The sequence below is a fragment of the Chiloscyllium plagiosum genome, unplaced genomic scaffold (assembly GCF_037043375.1).
Source record: "Chiloscyllium plagiosum isolate Xiang-an unplaced genomic scaffold, Cpla_swu_hap1 HiC_scaffold_24, whole genome shotgun sequence".
NCBI lineage: Eukaryota > Metazoa > Chordata > Chondrichthyes > Orectolobiformes > Hemiscylliidae > Chiloscyllium > Chiloscyllium plagiosum.
This window is the reverse complement of record NW_028270162.1, coordinates 64390-85246: the sequence shown is the minus strand read 5'-3', so window position 1 is coordinate 85246 and position 20857 is coordinate 64390. Positions and strand designations below refer to the sequence as shown.

The 20857-nt window shown below is 45.0% G+C and overlaps 1 protein-coding gene across 1 annotated transcript in view; it reads left to right on the top strand.

Annotated features, from left to right (window-relative positions):
* Positions 1-6707: 6707 nt before the first annotated feature.
* The window catches only part of LOC122551076 (scavenger receptor class B member 1-like), a gene marked incomplete at its 3' end in the record, with an annotated part of 62627 nt that continues 48477 nt past the window's right edge, over positions 6708-20857 (top strand). The window contains exon 1 of the mRNA XM_043692719.2: positions 6708-6954. Coding sequence (XP_043548654.2) covers positions 6847-6954 — 108 coding nt within the window. The remainder of the gene's footprint in view (positions 6955-20857) is intronic.

The following is a 20857-nucleotide window of genomic DNA, read 5'->3' as shown; positions in this document are numbered from 1 at the left end:
TGGATGTTGGCATCGCTGGCTAGGCCAACATTTATTGCTGATCCATAATCTTGCGGAGATTGTGGCATAGTGATAGTGCCTAATGCTCCTGTAACACGAGTTCAAATCCTATTGCAGCAATTGGTGGAATTTAAATGCAACTTTAAAATCTTAAATATAAAGCTAGTACTATGTCAGTAAAGGCAACTTTAAGAGCTAACATTGATTAATGCAAAAATCCAAATATGGTTTACTCATGTCCTTTAGAGAAGTCTCTCTGTTAATCTTACCTGGACTGGTGTATGTGTGAGTCCAGACCCACAGCGATGTGATTGACTCTTAGTATCTTAACTACCCTCTGAAATGGCCTTGAAAGCCACTCAATTCCAGGACAATTATAGATAGGCCTTGATAGCCATGCCATATCCCAAGGAAAGAATAATGAAAAAATGTCATTACTAAAAAGAAACTAGGAATTAAAGTTTTTCATCCTGCACTCATGAGATCTAGAAAAAAAAGACACCATTTTATACCAAGTGAGAAATGGGTGCTGACTGATCGCCAATAATTGGTCTGGAGATTGTAAATCTTAATTCCCAAATCAGCTAAGTTATTGTCATGGGAATGCAGCAGAGTTTTGCTGTCTCTATAACCTTTTGTATTAAAATTCAAGTTACATTCGCGCCACAGAAATGCCAGGCAATGACCATCTCCAATATGACACAATCTAGCCATCACCCGTTGATATTAATTCATGTTACCATGACTAATATCCCCCACTATCAACATCCTGGGGATTTACCAGAAACTGGACTTGATTGCCCAATTAAATGCAATGGCTACAAGGGCATTTAAGAGGCTTCGAATAGTGCAGAATAACTCACCTCTTGACTCTCCAAAGCCTGTTTTGTGCACAGGGACACAAATTGCTTTGAGTCAGTTATCAGCAAAAATCCCCACTTCTAACTTTATGATAGGCAGGAGGTCATTGATGAAGCAACTATTGATGCCTAGACCTAGGATGGTGTAGTACAAGGTCATGATTCTGAAAAGTTAATGTTCAGATAACATTGGCTCCACCCATTCTATTAATGTTGCACACACTGTAGCTTTCAGAGGGACTGGATGTGTCTATCTTCTCCCTAAGATATTAGTAGTTCTTGACCAAATATCATCATACTTATTGCTATCATGCAATAATCCTTCTTACTTTTGAAGGACAGTGCTTTTTCTGTCAATACTCTATGGTGGCAGATCCACTGTCACTAATAGGCCAAGAAAAAACAAACGCAAAAGAAAATTAGTGACAGAGAACTATTTCAAACAATCCTTAACAAGTCCCACATACTGCTATAAAGGTGGTAAATGCCACACTGTACCACTAATGGTCTTCTGTAAAAATACTACTTGGGTTGCAGTGGTGCAGACATCACAGCAAAAAGAATGCTGAAAATCAAAAGAAAATATTTCATTAAAGTGAGTTTACCACTTGAAGAGTATTACCAGTTTAAGTAGAGACAGAAAGTCATGCTGAAGTACAATGCATTTTTATGTGTTGCAAAATAAAGACAGTGAGAGTTCCATTGCAGAGCATAGCAAGGACAAAATTCATGGCACTACAGATAGCTCGGCTGCACACAGGCAGAAGCCAAAAAATAAACAACAGAAATAATGGTATGTCCTAGATAATGGTAGGTGTTAGATAGTGCAGGTGCATACAGATATTTTGGCAGTTGCAGATATGTCTCCAGTAGGTGTGTTGCCTCCCTGGTGTCAGGGTCAGGAATGTCACTAAACAACTGCATAGCATAATGAAGGAGCAAATGATAAGACAGAGGTCATGTTGCACATCAGTACTAACGATATTGATAATATGAGGGATGAGTTCTGGCATCAAGAATTCAGGGAGCTAGTCAGTCGATTAATAAACTTGATCTTTAGGTTGTAATCTCTGGATTACTCCCAGTGCCATGTACTCGTGAGTACAGAAATAGAAGAATAGGATAGATGAATACCTGTCTCAACAGTTGGTGCAGAAGAGTGGTTTTAGATTCATGGATCACTTGAACTGTTTCTGGGGAAGGTGAGACCTGTTCAAGCAGTTAATATACACCGGAACCAGAATGAGACCAACATGTTTGTGAGTAGGTTTGTTAGTGCAATTGGGAGAAATTTAAACTGGTTTGACTTCCGTGGAAGGTGACTTCAGTGCAATTGGTAAAGGAACCAAGGCAGAGCAAGTTCAGTCATGTTGAGATTCAAGGGATTAGGGTGAGACTGGTTGGCCTCTGCTTTGCCCACTTTGGCAAATAGAATTAAGGAGAATCCAAAGGGTTTTTACAAATATATTAAGGACAAAAGGGTAACTAGGGAGGGAATAGGGTCCCTCAAAGATCAGCAAGGCGTCCTTTGTGTGGAGCCACAGAAAATGGGGAGATACTAAATGAATATTTTGCATCAGTATTTACTGTGGAAAAGGATATGGAAGTTATAGACTGTAGGGAAATAGATGGTGACATCTTGCAAAATGTCCAGATTACAGAGGAGGAAGTGCTGGATGTCTTGAAACGGGTAAAGGTGGATAAATCCCCAGGACCTGATCAGGTGTACCCGAGAACTCTGTGGGAAACTAGAGAAGTGATTGCTGGGCCTCTTGCTGAGATATTTGTATCATCGATAGTCACAGGTGAGGTGCCAGAAGACTGGAAGTTGGCAAATGTGGTGCCACTGTTTAAGAAGGGTGGTAAAGACAAGCCAGGGAACTATAAACCGGTCAGCCTGATGTCGGGGGTGGGCAAGTTGTTGGAGAGAATCCTGAGGGACAGGATGTACATGTATTTGGAAATGCAATGACTGATTAGGGATAGTCAACATGGCTTTGTGCATGGGAAATCATGTCTCACAAACTTGATTGAGTTTTTTGAAGAAGTAACAAAGAGGATTGAAGAGGGCAGAGTGGTAGATATGATCTATATGGACTTCAGTAAGGTGTTCGACAAGGTTCCCCATGGGAGACTGGTTAGCAAGGTTAGATCTCATAGATACAGGGAGAACTAGCCATTTGGATACAGAACTGGCTCAAACGTAGAAGACAGGTGGTGGAGGGTTGTTTTTCAGACTGGAGGCCTGTGACCAGTGGGGTGCCACAAGGATCGGTGCTGGGTCCTCTACTTTTTGTCATTTACATAAATGATTTAGATGCGAGCATAAGAGGTACAGTTAGTAAGTTTGCAGAAGACACCAAAATTGGAGGTGTAGTGGACAGCGAAGAGAGTTACCTCAGACTACAACCGGATCTTGGCCAGGTGGGCCAATGGGCTGAGAAGTGGCAGATGGAGTTTACTTCAGATAAATGCGAGGTGCTGCATTTTGGGAAAGCAAATCTTCACAGGACTTATACACTTAATGGTAAGGTCCTAGGGAGTGTTGCTGAACAAAGAAACCTTGGAGTGCAGGTTCATAGCTCCTTGAAAGTGGAGTCGCAGGTAGATAGGATAGGGAAGAAGGAGTTTGGTATGCTTTCCTTTATTGGTCAGAGTATTGAGTACAGGAGTTGGGAGGTCATGTTGTGGCTGTACAGGACATTGGTTAGGCCACTGTTGCAATATTGCGTGCAATTCTGGTCTCCTTCCTTTTGGAAAGATGTTGTGAAACTTGAAAGGATCCAAAAAAGATTTACAAGGATGTTGCCAGGTTTGGAGGATTTGAGCTATAGGGAGAGGCTGAACAGGCTGGGGCTGTTTTCCCTGGAGCGTCGGAGGCTGAGAGGTTTACAAAATTATGAGGGGCATGGATAGGGTAAATAGGCAAAGTCTTTTCCCTGGGATCGGGGAGTCCAGAACTAGAGGGCATAGATTTAGGGTGAGAGGGGAAAGATGTAAAAGAGACCTACAGGGCAACGTTTTCACACAGAGAGTGGTACGGGTATGGAATGAGATGCCAGAGAAGTGGTGAAGGCTGGTACAATTGCAACATTTAAGAGACATTTGGATGGGTATATGAATAGGAAGGATTTGGTAGGATATGGGCCGGGTGCTGGCAGGTGGGACTAGATTGGGTTGGGATATCTGGTCGGCTTGGACGGGTTGGACCGAAGTGTCTGTTTCCGTGCTGTACATCTCTATCACTCTACATGAAATCCTCTCTGGCCAGAGGGAAGGTGCCAGAGGACTGGAAGACAGCTAATGTAGTTCCACTTTTCAACAAGAAGAGGTAGAGGTAAACTTGGGAATTACATTGTGTCTCATATCAATGATGGGGAACTATTGGAGAGAATTAATCTCCAAAGGAGAGGCAAGGTTTGATTAGGGATAGTCAGCATGGCTTTGTCAAAGGGAGATCATGCCAACCAAATTTGACTACATTTTTCGAGGAGGTGACCAGGTGTGTGGTTGAGGGTAGGGTAATTGATGTAGTTTATAAGGATTTTAGCAAGGCTTTTGATGAGGTTCCACATAGGAGATGGATAAAGAAGTTAAAACACATAAGATGCAGGGTAACTTGGCAAGTTGGATTCAAAATTGGTTTAGTAGCAGGACACAACTGATGGTCGTAGAAATTTGTCCATTTGACTGGAGTCCAATGTGCAGTGAGATACCACAGGGATCATTATTGTTTATAATGTTCATAAATGGTGTCAATGAGAATGTAAGAGAGATGAGAAGTAAGTTTGCAGATATGACTGACAGCGAGGAGGAAAGTCTTAGGTTACAGGGATTTATATATAAAATGATCAGATGGGCAAGGGGAATTGAACCCTGATAAATCTGAGGTATGTACTTTGGAAGAAGTAACAAGACAAGGAAGTACTCAATGAATCTCAGGACACAAGAAAGCTTGAGTGAACAGTGGGATCTTGGGGTGCTTGTCCACAGATCCCTGAAGGCAACAGGACAGGTTGATAGGGTAGTTAAAGAGACATATGCGATTCTTGCCTTTATCAGTTGTGGCATAGATTAAAAGAACAGGGAGGTTATATGGGAGTTGTCCAAAACTTTGGTTAGGCCACTGCTGGAGGACTGCTTACATTTCTGGTCACTGCACGATACAAAAGGAAGTGATTGCACTGGAGGGGTTGCAGAGAAAATTCACCAAAATGTTGCCTGGGTTGAAGCCGTTCCACTATGAAGAAAGGTTGGTTAAACTCAGGATGTTTAGAGCAGACCTGTATAAGGGGACCTGATAGGACTACGGGGGGCATGGACAGGGTAGATAGGAAGCACCTTAGTTGAAGCCAGTCAAAATAGTGGCAGAATAGCAGTGCAAGGTGTGGGCTCTGGAGCCCAGAGCTCATCTGCTTTTACCTTTTGTTCTTTTTTTTTACTGTGACCTTACTTACCTTCTATGGAGATCTTGGAAGGCATCAAGGTGACCAGTGTATCAGAGGCAAGGTTTGTTTCCAGTTGCTGTGGCAGAGGGAGTTGACTTTGTGTTCCCAGCAATGGAGGTGAGTTTGGGCCCAGTGCAGGACCCGGCAGCTTCAGTGGCGGCTATATTGCCGAGATTGGCCCAGTGCAGCCTCATGGCAGCAGCAGCACTGGTTAAGACAAGATACAGCTGAAGAACGGTGACACAGTTCTGCAATGGCGGTGAGGTGAAGGGACTCAAGGCAGGCTGACTGTTTCATACTGGTGACGGTCTCAGTGTTGGGGAGGATGAAGCCAGATCCAGGCCCATTGCTAAGCCCTTAAGGACTGTAATTTTGAACTTTTGCCTTCTTTATTTTTCCACTTTAAACCTAAGAACCTTTGTACCTCAAGTGGCACCAGAGAATGTCAACTTTGTCCACTTTTCACTGTACTCCTATATCCCTGTATTTCAGTACACGTGGCAATAAAACATAATTCTAATTCTAGTTGAAGGGCTAATAACAAGGGCACAATTTTAAGGTGAAAGGCAAGGAATTCAGAGGAGATTTAAGAGACAAAAATATCATCCAGACGGGAATCTGGAATCAAAGTTTGTGCGAAGATTTGTAGCTCGGGTGCTCGTTGTTGTGGTTCTGTTCGCCGAGCTGGAAGTTTTTGTTGCAAACGTTTCGTCCCCTGGCTAGGCGACATCATCATTGGGTCCAGGACCCAATATACCAACCACTACAGCGGACAGCTGAAACTGACAACCGGAAGCGGCAGGGACAGACCACTATAAACACCGGAGGAAACATCAAAGAAGCGCTTCGCAGGAGGCTCCCAAGCACTGATGATGTCGCCTAGCCAGGGGACGAAACGTTTGCAACAAAAACTTCCAGCTTGGCGAACAGAACCACAACAACGGGAATCTGGAATGCACTGCCTGGGAGGAAGCTCCAATCCTTAAAATGTACTTGGAGGAGCATTTGAACTATTTTAGGCTGGAAAGTGGGACTAGGATAGATCGGTCAGCATAGACTCAGTCGGCCCAATGGCCTCTTTTATGCTACATGACCTTTTCGGACTTGAACGTGTATCTCCTGGCTCAGAGGTGGGCACTCAAACGACCATAGTCAACCACACAGCAACAACTTCAACTTCAGAGATAAATGAAATCAACGAGAAGCAATCGCAACGGTGGCTGGATTAGAGGTCATGTGATTTCAACAGTTCACGTGATCAAATCTCACATGATGACTTTGAGGTTTTTGGTGACATTGGCGAACCTGTGGGCAAGTGGAGCTTGCGAAATGGGGAGAATTATTGTTGGAGGAGGCGCTAGGGCAGGTCGTGGCACTGACTCTTTATAAAAGGTTCGGAAGCGAAGCTAATTCTCATTCCGTGGTACAGGAATAGAAGTTACCGCAGATTTCCAGCATTCATAGTTATCAGTTTTAGCTCAGATTGTGGTAACTGAAGGATTTTGTTACTTGGCTTTAAATTAATTAGAGATCTGGGTATGAAGTTCCAGCCGAGGTTTCTGGCGGTGTCTGGAGTTTTGCTCCTTTTGCTCGGTGTGGTTTTGTTGTTCGCTGTTCCAGTGATAATGAAGCGGAAAGTGATGGCGGTGAGTGTCTGCGAACGGCACTGGGCTCTTTCACTTCCTCACCTTGATTCTCTGCCTCTTTCTTGCGTCGTCCTATTCCCTCTTCGATTCCGGATCATTTTATATTCTAGGTCCCTGTAAATCTTTTATCTTTAGTAAGAAACATGAGCTCAGGATCATCAGCCAATGTTTACGAGTTGAGAATTTGTTTCTTATAATTTACTGAAGGTTAAAATGTTGAACTCCTCTGTTCGGGTTTGTTTAAAATGCTCGAGTTCGAACTGTCTTATTTTAGCGATGGGATGTGCTTTGGAAGAAAGGCCAAGTTCAGGGAGTTTCCCACGAACGACAGGATACGAGCTCAGAGGGACAGAGAACAGTGGGTGCTGGGGATTGCTGGAGAAACTCAACCAGTCTGGCAGCATCTGTGGACAGAGAAACAGTTAACCTTTTGAGTCTAGTGATCCTTCAGAACTAATTAGAAGCTAAGGAAAAGTGATATTAAAAAGTAAGCAGATAGGTATAAATAGGGTTCAGAAATGATGACAGTTAGACAAACGAAGAGTTAGCTGATTGTTTTTACCTTGGGATACTTGACTGCAGATGCTGGAAACTAGAGTCTTCCAGCATCTGCAGTCATTGTTTTTATCTCTAGATTAGAGTGGTGCTGGAAAAGCATAGCAGTTCAGGCAGCATCTGAGGAGTAGTAAAATCGATGTTTCGGGCAAAAGCCCTTCATCAGGAATACAGTCGGAGGCTGAGAGGCTTACAAAATTGAGGGGCATGGGTAGGGTAAATAGGCAAAGTCTTTTCCCTGGGGTCGGGGAGTCCAGAACTAGAGGGCATAGGTTTCGGGTGAGAGAGGAAAGATATAAAAGAGACCTACAGGGCAACTTTTTCACACAGAGGGTGGTATGGGTATGGAATGAGCTGCCAGAGGATGTGGTGGAGGCTGGTACAATTGCAACATTTAAGAGGCATTTGGATGAGTATATGATTAGGAAAGGTATGGGCCAGGTGCTGGCAGGTGGGACTAGATTGGGTTGGGATATCTGGTCGGCATGGATGTGCTGTACAGTATTCCTGATAGTATTCCAAGGCGAGAGAATGGTTGATTACTGGGAGAACAGAAGTGGGTGGAAATGGTTTGGCTCTGAACACAGTCCCATGTTGCGACTGAGCTGGGGGGGAGGGGGGGGGGTTGCGGATGAGTAAAGGACATCAGAGAGTGTTCAATTCTAAAGTGATTGAATTCAAAGTTGAGTCTTGAGGCCATGATGTTGGACTGGGATGGACAAAGTTTAAAAATTCAACAATGCCAGGTTATAGTCCAACAGGTTTATTTGGAAGCACTAGCTTTCAGAGCGCTGCTCTTTCATCAGGTGGTTGTGGAGTATAAGATCATAAGACACAAAATTTATAGCAAAAGGTTAGTGTGATGTATCTGAAATTATATATTGAAAAAGACTGGATTGTTTAAGTATCTTATCTTTTAGAATGGCCATGTTGGTTTCAGTTCTTTCATATGTAGATTGCAGAACTTTTTTAAAAGTTACATTCTCAAATGAACTTTAACAAGTGGGCGGCACGGTGGCACAGTGGTTAGCACTGCTGCCTCACAGCGCCTGCAGACCCGGGTTCAATTCCCGCCTCAGGCGACTGACTGTGTGGAGTTTGCACGTTCTCCCCGTGTCTGCGTGGGTTTCCTCCGGGTGCTCCGGTTTCCTCCCACAGTCCAAAAGATGTGCAGGGTCAGGTGAATTGGCCATGCTAAATTGCCCGTAGTGTTAGGTAAAGGGTAAATGTAGGGGTATGGGTGGGTTTCGCTTCGGCGGGTCGGTGTGAACTTGTTGGGCCGAAGGGCCTGTTTCTACACTGTAATGTAATCTAATAATCTAATCTAATTGGTGTCATGTCGGCCCAGATAATGTATTGAAGGTGTGAGCCTCCCTGTGAGGCAGTCTGTGCCACAATGGTCACACTGATTCTAATCTTAAAAAACGGACTTGCAGAATCTTCCATGGATTCATGCAGTTTTTGCGCAAAGTAACATGTAATTCTGCAAGTACAAATTCACCCCACAAACATGTGTATGTGGAGGGGAGGGGGTGGGGGGTTGTGTGGCAGGGGTTATGAGTGTAAAGGGGTATAAGTATGTGAGAGGTTCTGCACCTCTCTCTTTGTCTGGCATGCTTGCTTTCTGGCGCTCTCTTGGCTGCAGGGTCCCAACAGCAGCAGACCCAAATGTGTTGGAGTGGCAGGTGACTGGAAGCTTGGGGTCGTTTTTTGTGAACACAGTGTGGGTGTTCTGCAAAGCAGTCATCCAGTCTGTGCTTTGTTTCCCTGGTGTAGAGGTGACCATGTGTGAGCAGCGAATACAGTCAACTAAGATTGAGTGAAGTACACGTAAATTGCTGCTTCTCCTGGAAGGTGTGTTTGGGACCTCGGGTTGTGAGGAGGTTAGGAAGTATACAGACACCTCTGCACTTGCAAGGGCACATACTGTGAAGGAGTAGGGAGGTGTTTTGAGTGGACCAGTGTCTCTTGGAAGGAATGGTCCCCACAGAAGGCTGGCGAGAGGGGAAGGGAATATGTCTGATGATGGCATCCCATTGGAGATCCTTTGGATGCAGAGATTGATGGGATGGTAAGTGAGGACCAGCTGGACCTTATCGTTGTAGGAGGGAAGGGATGAGGGCAAAAGTGCAGGAGATTGGTTGGATGCTACTGAAGATCCTGTCAACCATGGTAGTGGGGAATTCCTGGTTGAGGGCAAGGTGAACATTTCTAATGCGCCCTCCCCTGCAGAATGCAGCATCATCAATCTTCATCACATCTGCTCTGAAGAACTGAGAATGGAATCGTCTTTACTGGAAGTGAGGATGTTTAGTCAAGGTAACTGGGAGTCATTGGGTTTGTCATGGATATTGGTGGCCAGCCTATCCCCAGAAATGGAAACTGGTGTAAAGGAAAGGAGGAGACCGAAGTGAATCAGGTGAAGTTGAGGGCAGGGTGGAAATTGGAAGCAAAATTTATTTTTTTCCGATTCTGAATGGGAGAGGGAAGCAGAACTGATGTTGTACTGGAGAAAGATTTGCGGGGAGGGACCTGAGTAGGATTTATTATAGGCAATGTTCCACATACTCCACAAAGATACCAGAGTCAAGAGTGTGGTGTTGGTAAAGCGCAGCAGGTCAGACAGCATCTGAGGAGTAGGAGAATCAATGTTTCGGGCATAAGCCCTTCATCAGGAATGAGGCTTGTCTCATTCTGATCTGATCTCTAGCATCTACAGTCCTCATTTTCTCCTGGTTAATTTCACCCTGACTGCGAAGCCTGTTCGTAGGCTTTGTTCCTAATGAAGAGCTTACGCCTGAAACATCGATTCTCCTGCTTCTCGGATGCTGCCTGACCTGCTGTGCTTTTCCAGCACTACACTCTCGACTCTGATCTCCAGCATCTGGCGTCCCCACTTTTTCCCACAAAGAGAGCAGACCCAGTTATGTCCATGTAGATACCCATGGCACACTTTGGACCTGAAGAAAGTGAGGTGAGTTAAAGGACAAACTTTTTTTCCTGTCTGGGAGCAGCAGGAGACACAGCGGAGATGATGTGGAGACCAGGAGGGTGCTGAGAAGGTAAGGAATAAGTATATATTTTGACAGTGGCTAAACCAGAGATACAACATGTGTAGTATCTCCCTCCTGCCCTCTCCTCTAACTAGAAGAAAAAAAGACTCTAAGGTAAGGCTTTTATTTTTTTCATTTTCTTCCTCTTATGGAATGCAAATTTTAGCAGGACTTATACACTTAATGGTAAGGTCCTAGGGAGTGTTGCTGAACAAAGAGACCTTGGAGTGCAGGTTCATAGTTGGTTGGAAGTGGAGTCGCAGGTAGATAGGATAGTGAAGAAGGTGTTTGGTATGCTTTCCTTTATTGGTCAGAGTATTGAGTACAGGAGTTGGGAGGTCATGTTGTGGCTGTACAGGATTGGTTAGGCCACTGTTGGAATATTGCAAGCAATTCTGGTCTCCTTCCTATCGGAAAGGTGTTGCGAAACTTGAAAGTGTTCAGAAAAGATTTACAAGGATGTTGCCAGGGTTGGAGGATTTGAGCTGAACAGGGAGAGGCTGAACAGGCTGGGGCTGTTTTCCCTGGAGCGTCAGAGGCTGAGAAGTGACCTTTTATAGAAGTTTACAAAATCATGAGGGGCATGGATAGGGTAAATAGGCAAAATCATTTCCATGGAGTTGGGGAGTCCAGAACTAGAGGGCATAGGTTTAGGGTGAGCGGGGAAAGGTATAAAAGAGACCTAAGGGGCAACTTTTTCACGGAGATGGTGTTACGTGTATGGCATGAGCTGCCAGAGGAAGTGATGCAGGCTGGTACAATTGCAACATTTAAAAGACATTTGGATGGGTATATGAATTGGAAGGGTTTGGAGGGATATGGGCCGGGTGCTGGCAGGTGGGACTAGATTGAGTTGGGATATCTGGTCGGCAAGAACAGGTTAGACCGAAGGGTCTGTTTCCATGCTGTACATCTGACTCTATATATTTAAGTGCATTGTTTGGTTTTAGTTTTTTTTATATAAAGCTAAGCTTTCAAGGTAGGGGACCTCAGACTTGTGGCATGTGCCTCTTGCTTGATGTGGGAGCTCAGGGACGGGGCTGACATTCCTGACTCTTACACTTGCAAGAAGTGTGTCCAGCTGCAGCTCTTGTTTGACCACATGACTGCACTGGAGCTGTGGATGGACTCACTGTGGAGCATCTGCGGTGCTGCGGAGGTCATGGATAGCATGTTTATTGAACTAGCAATTCACTAAATTCAATTAATGAAATAGCAATTCACACTGCAGGTTAGAATTGCTGAGGGAGACAGTGAATGGGTGACCAAAAGGCAGGAAAAGAGTAGAAAGTCAGTGCAGGTGTCCCTTGCGGTCATCTCCCTCCAAAACAGGTATATCGTTTTGGATACTATTGGTGGAGATGGCTCACCAGGGGAGGGCAGCAGTTGTTAAGATCATGGCACCGTGGCGGGCACTGCTGTTCAGAAGGGCGGGAAAAAGACTCATAGGGCCATAGTCATAGGGGATTCTGTTGTAAGGGGATACGCGGTTCTGTGGCCAAAAACGGGACTCCCGGATGGTATGTTGCCTCCCAGGTGCTCGGGTCAGGGATGTCACTGATCGCATTCTGTGCAGCCCAAAAGGGGAGGGTGAACAGCCAGTTGTTTTCGTGCATATAGGCACCAACGATATAAGTAGAAAACGAGTTGAGGTCCTGAAAGCAGAATTCAGGGAGCTAGAGAAGTTAAAGTGGAGGACCTCAAAGGTAGTGATCTCAGGATTACTACCAGTGCCACATGGTAGCCAACGTAGAAATGAAAAAATAGGCAGGATGAACATGTGGCATGAGGGATGGTGTAGGAGGGAGGGGTTCAGATTTGTTGGACATTGGGACGGTTCTGGGGAAAGTGGGACTATTACAAAATGGGTGGTCTACACCTGAACCAGACTGGAACCAATGTCCTTGGGGGAGTTTTTGCTGCTGCTGTTGAGGAGGGTTTAAACCAATGTGGCAGGGGACTGGGAACCAGAAGAGAAGGCTACTAGACAGCGAGGTGGAAACTGGAGACTGTGTAAGAATCATGAAGATAGCATTAATAAGGGGGAAGAGTAGGCAGCGAGCAGATGAATGCAAAAGAATTGGTGGCCTGAAATGCCTCTACTTTAATGCAAGGAGTATAGTGTGTAAGGCAGATGAACTTAGGGCTTGGATTGGTGCCTGGGAGTATGACGTTATTGCAATCACAGAGACTTGGTTGAAGGAAGGGAATGATTGACGACTAAATGTTGCAGGATATAGATGCTTCAGATAGGACAGGGAGGGATGTAAAAGGTGGGGTGGAGTTTCATTGCTGGTCAGGGACGATATCAGGGCTGTGCTAAAGGAGGACACTATGGAGGGCTTGGGTAGTGTTGCATTATGGGTGGAGCTGAGAAATAAGGGTGCAGTTACATTATTGTGGCTGTATTACAGGCCTCCCAACAGTGAGCGTGAGGTAGAAGAACAAATAGGTAAACAGATTATGGAAAGATGTAGAGGCATACGGTATTGGTGATGGGAGATTTTAATCTCCCCAACATTGACTGGGATACATTTAGTGTCAGAGGTCCAGGAGAATTTTCATGAGCTGTATGTCAATAGCCTGACAAGGGAAAGGGCCATATTGGACCTGGTATTGTGGAATGAGCCAGGCCAAATGATAGAATTTGCAGTGGGGGATTTCTTTGGGAACATTGACCACAATTCTGTAAGTTTTTTTAGAATACTCGTAAACAAACAAAGATGACAGTGGTCCTAAGGGAAGAGTACTAAACTGGGCCGAGGCCAGTTATATCAAAATTAGGCAGGAGCTGGGAAAAGTGGAATTGGACTCAGCTATTTGAAGGGAAGTCCACACTTGAGATGTGGGGCACTTTCAAAGATAGGTTAAAAATCGTGCAGGATAGGCATGTCCCGTTGAAGGTACAGGATAAGAAAGGCAAGATTCGTGAACCTTGGGTGACAGGAGAAATCGTACAACGAGCCAAGAGGAAAAGGAAAGCATACATGAGGTCCAGGCAGCTAAGAACAGAATGGGCCCTGGAGGAATATCAGAAGAGTAGGACCAGTCTTAAACGAGGAATCAAGCAGGCTAAAAGAGGTCATGAAATAGTTTGTGCGAAGATTTGTAGCTCGGGTGCTCGTTTCTGCGGTTCTGTTCGCCGAGCTGGAAGTTTTTGTTGCAAACGTTTCGTCCCCTGGCTAGGCGACATCATCAGTGCTTGGGAGCCTCCTGCGAAGTGCTTCTTTGATGTTTCCTCCGGTGTTTATAGTGGTCTGTCCCTGCCGCTTCCGGTTGTCAGTTTCAGCTGTCCGCTGTAGTGGTTGGTATATTGGGTCCAGGTCGATGTGTTTGTTGATGGAGTTTGTGGATGAATGCCATGCCTCTAGGAATTCCCTGGCTGTTCTCTGTCTGGCTTGCCCTATGATAGTAGTGTTGTCCCAGTCGAATTCATGTTGCTTGTTGTCTGCGTGTGTGGCTACTAAGGATAGCTGGTCGTGTCGTTTCGTGGCTAGTTGATGTTCATGTACGCGGATTGTTAGCTGTCTTCCTGTTTGTCCTATATAGTGTTTAGTGCAGTCCTTGCATGGTATTTTGTACACTACATTCGTCTTGCTCATGTTGGGTATCGGGTCCTTCGTTCTGGTGAGTTGTTGTCTGAGCGTGGCTGTTGGTTTGTGTGCCGTGATGAGTCCTAGGGATCTCAGTAGTCTGGCTGTCAGTTCCGAGATGCTCCTGATGTATGGTAGTGTGGCTAGTCCTTTTGGTTGTGATATGTCCTCGTTCCGTGGTCTTTCTCTTAGGCATCTGTTGATGAAGTTGCGCGGGTATCCGTTTTTGGCGAATACCTTGTATAGGTGTTCCTCCTCCTTTTTGCAGTTCTGGTGTACTGCAGTGTGTTGTGGCCCTTTTGAATAGTGTCCTGATGCAGCTCCGTTGTGTGTTGGGGTGGTTACTTTCATAGTTTAGGACTTGGTCTGTGTGTGTGGCTTTCCTGTATACCCTACCATACATCAGGAGCATCTCGGAACTGACAGCCAGACTACTGCGACCCCTAGGACTCATAACTGCACACAAACCAACAGCCACGCTCAGACGACAACTCACCAGAACGAAGGACCCGATACCCAACATGAGCAAGACGAATGTAGTGTACAAAATACCATGCAAGGACTGCACTAAACACTATATAGGACAAACAGGAAGACAGCTAACAATCCGCATACATGAACATCAACTAGCCACGAAACGACACGACCAGCTATCCTTAGTAGCCACACACGCAGACAACAAGCAACATGAATTCGACTGGGACAACACTACTATCATAGGGCAAGCCAGACAGAGAACAGCCAGGGAATTCCTAGAGGCATGGCATTCATCCACAAACTCCATCAACAAACACATCGACCTGGACCCAATATACCACCCACTACAGCGGACAGCTGAAACTGACAACCGGAAGCGGCAGGGACAGACCACTATAAACACCGGAGGAAACATCAAAGAAGCGCTTCGCAGGAGGCTCCCAAGCACTGATGATGTCGCCTAGCTAGAGGACGAAACGTTTGCAACAAAAACTTCCAGCTCGGCGAACAGAACCACAGCTTTAGTGAGCAGAATTAAGGAGAATCCCAAAGCATTTTATTATATAAGCAGCAAGTGGGTAACTAGGGAAAGGATTGGTCCACTAAAGGATAACGAAGGAAGGCTGTGTGTTGAACCTGAGGGAATGGGTGAGATCCTGAATGATTACTTTGCATCAGTGTTCACTGAGGAGAGGAACATGAATGTTGAGATTAGAGATAGAAGTTTGATTAGTCTGGATCACGTTGATATTAGAAGGGAAGATGTTTGGGTAGGCTCGGTTATTAAGGTGTACAAATCCCCAGGACCAGATGAGATCTATCCCAGGTTGCTGAGCGAGGCGAGAGAGGAAATAGCTGGGGCCCTGACCAATATCTTTGTGGCATTCTTAAATACAGGTGAGGTGCCCGGAGGACTGGAAGGTTGCTCATCTTGTCCCCCTGTACAAGAAGGATAGTAGGGGTATTCTGAGTAACTACAGACCAGTGAGCCTGATGTTAGTGGTGGGAAAGTTGCTGGAGAAGGTACTGAGGGATAGGATCTATTTATATTTAGAAAAGAATGGGCTTATCAGTGGTAGGCAACATGGTTTTGTGCAGACGTATTGATGTCATATATGTAAGGTGTTTGATAAACTAATAGAGAAAATGAAGTCCCATGGTGTGCAGGGTGTTCTAGCTAGGTGAATAAAGAACTGGTTGAGCAACAGGAGACAGGGAGGAGTAGTTGAAGGGAGTTTCTCGAAATGGAGAAAGGTGACCAGTGGTGTTCCCTAGGGATCAGTGTTGGGGCCACTATTGTTTGTGATATACATAAATGATGTGGAAGAGAGAACTGTTGGTATGATCAGCAAGCTTGCAGATGACACGAAGATGGGTGGAATAGCAGAAAACCGAGGACTATCGAAGAATACAGGAGAAAAAAGATAAACTGGAGAGTTGGGTGGAAAAGTGGCAGATGGAGTTCAAACCAGGCAAATGTGAGGTGATGCATTTAGGCAAGTCTAATTCTAGAGCAAATTATACTGTAAAAGGAAGAGCCTTGGGAAAAGTTGATGGGCAGAGAGATCTGGGAGTGCAGGTCCATTGTACCCTGAAGGTTGCTGCACAGGTGGATAGAGTGGTCAAGAAGGCATATAGTAGGCTTGCCTTCATTGGACAGGGTATTGAGTATAAGAGCCGGCAAGTCATGTTAAAATTGTACAAGACATTAGTTCGGCTGCGTTTAGAATACTGTGTACAGTTCTGGTCACCACATTACCAAAAGGATGTGGACGCTTTGGAGAGGGTGCAGAGAAGGTTCACGAGGATGTTGCCTGGTATGGAAGGTGCTAGCTATGAAGAGAGATTGAGTAGGTTAGGTTTATTTTCATTAGGGAAAAAAAGAGATTGAGGGAGGACCTGATTGAGGTTTACAAAATCATGAAGGGTATAGACAGGGTGGACAGAGATAAACTTTTTCCCAGGTTGAAGGATTCAATAACGAGATGTCATGCTTTCAAGGTGAGAGGTGAAAGGTTTAAGGGGGATACACACGGCAAGTACTCGACACACAGGGTGGTAGGTGACTGGAACGCGTTGTCAGCAGAGGTGGTAGAGGCAGGCACAGTAGATTCACTTTAAGATGTCTGGACATATGCAGGAGTAGATTAGAATAGATTCCCTACTGTGTGGAAACAGGCCCACACCGACCCTCCGAAGAGTAACTCCCCAGAACCATTTCTCTTTGACAAATGAACTTAACACTATGGCCAATTTTAGCACGGCCAACTGACCTGACCTGCACATTTTTGGATTGTGGGAGGAAACCGGAGCACCTGGAGAATGCGCAACTGTTTGTGGAAGTTTGCACAAGGCTGGAATCGAACTCAGGTTCCTGATGCTGTGAGGCAGCATTGCTAACCACTGAGCCACCATGCGTAGGTGGGGAGCTGAGGGATACAGATGCTTAGGAATTGGCTGACCGGTTTAGACAGTGGATTTGGATCAGCTCAGGCTTGGAGGGCCAAAGGCCTGTTCCTGGGCTATAAATGTTCTTTGTTTGTTCAGTTATGAAGGCTTGACCAGACAGGAGGCTGGGTGGTGGATGGTGATGGTCAGCCCATCTGAATTCTCCTGTAATCTCAGGCTACCCTCCTCACTATTTTACTGCTCTCCAATTTTTGTGTTATCTGCAAACTTACAGATCAATCCTCCTCCATTCAAGTCAAAATCATGTATATGTGCCACAAACAGCAAGATTTAAAAAAATCACACGCCACCAGGTTACAGCCTAACAGGTTTTATTTGGAAGCACTAGCTTTTGGAGAATTGTTTGTTCATCAGGTGGTCATAACCACCTGATGAAGGAGCAGTGCTCCGAAAGCAAGTGCTTCCAAATAAACCCTGGGCTATAACCTGGTGGTGTGATTTTTAACTTTGTACACCCCAGTCCAACACCGGCATCTCCTAATCATGACCATGCTGATCCATTCCAGTTACTCGACCATCACTCTGTACCAGACAGTCAAGTCTGGATCCAATTACCTATCAATCTCCCATGCAAGAGAGGACAACTTAAAACAATAAAGGAGGAGAACATGAAATATGAGGGTAAGCTAACTCAAAAGAAAAGAAGATTGCAAGTTTTTTTAGGAATGAATGAAAGAGGCAAGGCTGGACATTCTTCATTTGAAAAATGAGTTTGGAGAAGTAGTAATGGAGAGCAAAGGAATGGCAGAGGAACTGAAAAGGTACTTTGCTTCATTGTTCATGGTGGAAGACACCAGCACACTGGAATTGAGAGTCTGGGCAGAGGAGAGCATAGTGGACATTACCACGGAGAAGATGCTCAGGAAGCTGAAAGGTCTGAAGATGGATAAATCAACCAGACTAGATGGACTACACATCAAGGTTCTGAAGAAGATAACTGAGGAGATTGTAGAGGCATTGGTGGCAATCTTTCAAGAATCACTGGAGTCAGGGAGGACCTAATACCAAGACCCCTGTATAAAAAGAGAGGGAGGCAGGAAACTGGAAATTGTAGGCTGGTTAGCCTGGCCTTGGTCATTGGCAAGATTTTAGAGTCCACTGTTAAGGATGAGATTGTGGAGTACTTGGAAGTGCGTGGTAAAATAAGGTGGAGTCAGCACAGCTTCGTCAAGGTGAAGTCACGCCTGATAAATCTGTTTAAATTAGAGTCATGGAGTCCTACAGCACAGAGACACGCCCTTTGATCAAACTGGTTCATACTGCCCAAAATGTCCATGCATGCTAACCCCCATTCCCAAGCACTTGGTCCATATCCTTCTAATCCTTTCCTATCCATGTATTTATCTAAATGCCTTTTAAATGTTGTTAATGTGTCCACCTCAACCACTTCCACTAGCAGCTCCATTCTGTTTGCATACCACCCTCTGTTTTTTTTAAAAAAGGTGCCCCTCAGGTTCCCTTTTATTCTTTCCCCTCTAACCTTAAATTGATGCCCTCTAGTCCTCTCTTTCCCCAACCCTTGGACAAAGACGGAGTGCATTCACCTTATCCATGCCTCTCATGATCTTGTACACTGCTATAAGATCCCCCTTCAGTCTTCTCTGCTGTAAAGAAGAAAGTCCTAGCTTGTCGAATCTCTCTCCCGATAACTCAGACAGTTGGCTCCAGGCAACATCCTTGTAAATTTCTTCTGCACTCTTTCCAATTTAATAACATTCTTCTTGTAGCAAAGTGACCAAAGCTGAATGCAATATTCCAAGAGCGGCCTCGCCAACGTCCTGTATAACTGCAACATAACTTCCCAACTTCTGTACTCCATGCCCTGACTGATGAAGGCCAGTGTGCTAAAAGCTGCCTTCACTGCCCTGTCAACTATAACTCCACCTTCAGAGAATTATGAACTTGTGAGCCTGAGAACTGTGAAATTCTTGAAGGTAATGAGAATTTAGACAAAGGAGAGCCAGTGGATGTGATCTGTTTGGATTTCCAGAAGGCCTGCTGTGCAGGAGTTGCTAAATAATATGCTCCCATTGTGTTCAGCGCAAGAAACTGGCATGGAGAGAGTATTGGCTGACTGGCAGAAGACCGAGTGGGGATAGAGAGGTCTTTGTCAGGATGACTGCTCATGATCAGTGGAGTTCCATAGGGGGTCTGTATTGAATGAAGAACAATAGAGTACAGGAACAAGCCCTTTGGCCCTTCAAGCCTGCGTTAATACATTTTGCCTTTCCATACTAAAACAGCCTTCACTTATAGGATCTGTATCTCTTTCTTCCCTTCCTACTCATGTATTTGTGCAGGTGTTTCTTGAATGCTGCTAATGTCTGCTTCCACCACCTCCTCTGGCAGCCCATTCAAGGCACACTGTATTCTTTGTGGAAAAAGTAGCCTCACACATGTCTTTTAAACAACTCCCCCACCACCACCACACCTTGAGTCTGTGACCCCAGTAATTGACTCCTCCACCCTAGGGAAAAGCCTCATTTTTCACACTATCCATGCCATTCGCAATCTTTTAAACTTGTCAGATCATCCCTCATCTTCCTGCATTCCAGTGAAGACAAATTTCTTTCTGCATAGCTAAGATCCCCAATACTAGGCAACCTTTTCTGGTAAACCTGGTAAACCTTTTCTGTATCCTTCACCTATTAATGTGTGCAATATTCCAAGTGTGCCTAACTAAAATTTTACCGGTTGCAAGAATAGAAGCGTAGACTATTTTCAAAACAGGGTAAGGTTTAAGAAATTGAAGCACAATGACTTGGGAGTCCTTGTTCAGGCTTGTCTTAAGGTTAACATGCAGGTTCAGTTTGAAAAGGGTGGTGCTGGAAAAGCATACTAGGTCAGGTAGCATCTGAGAAGAGGAGAATCGATATTTTGGAGATAAATCTTCATTAGCACATCCCTGAGGAAGGGCTTATGCCCAAAATATCAACTCTGTTCCTCGGATGTTGCCTGACCTGTGCTTTTCCAGCGCAACTCTTTTCAACTGACTCTCCGGCATCTGCAGTTCTCTCTTTCTTCAAGCAGGTTCACTTATGAAATAGGAAGGCAAATGCAATGTCAGTATATATCTCAAGAGTGGGTATACAAGAGCAGGGATGTACTGCTCGGAATAACCTCACACAGGCTGGTATCCTGTCACAAAGTCACTTCATTTACACACTAACAGTCCTTGACTATAGTATTGCCTCATACAGAGTCAGTTTCCAGAGAGTTAGTATCTCTGACACTCGACCCTTTTTAAGTCAGCCAGGTCTTCTTGACTGGACCAGATTAACAATCTAACCAGAGGTTCAACTGGCTGAACCCTCTTACAATCACTGCAACTCTTTCCTCCTAAGTCCACTGACATTGGTCCTTTTTTCTTGGAGAGCCTCCTGGAGTGTTTTAGTACTAGGTCAAGTCTGATCTTTCTGGACGTGGATGGTGAAATGACTTCAGGAACTCCAATACCAGACCCAAGACTGCCAATCGAGAGACAGTTTGATAAAAGTTAGTGTAAGAATCACAAATGGTCCCACTTAGATAAGAGGTGTGGTCAATACTTTGTGCTGCTAGTCCTGACCTTGCATGGGTAGGTATGATCGTCCTGAATACTCGTGTGGACCAAAGATGCTGCCAGAACCTGTGGCTGCACCTTCTGTCAAATGTTGAGTTCTCTGAACCGGAGATGGACATGACCAAAGTAGCCACCTGGATATCTGTCTCGCCAGTAAGGTGACAGTGAAATTCTACCGAGGCAATCCTGGAACA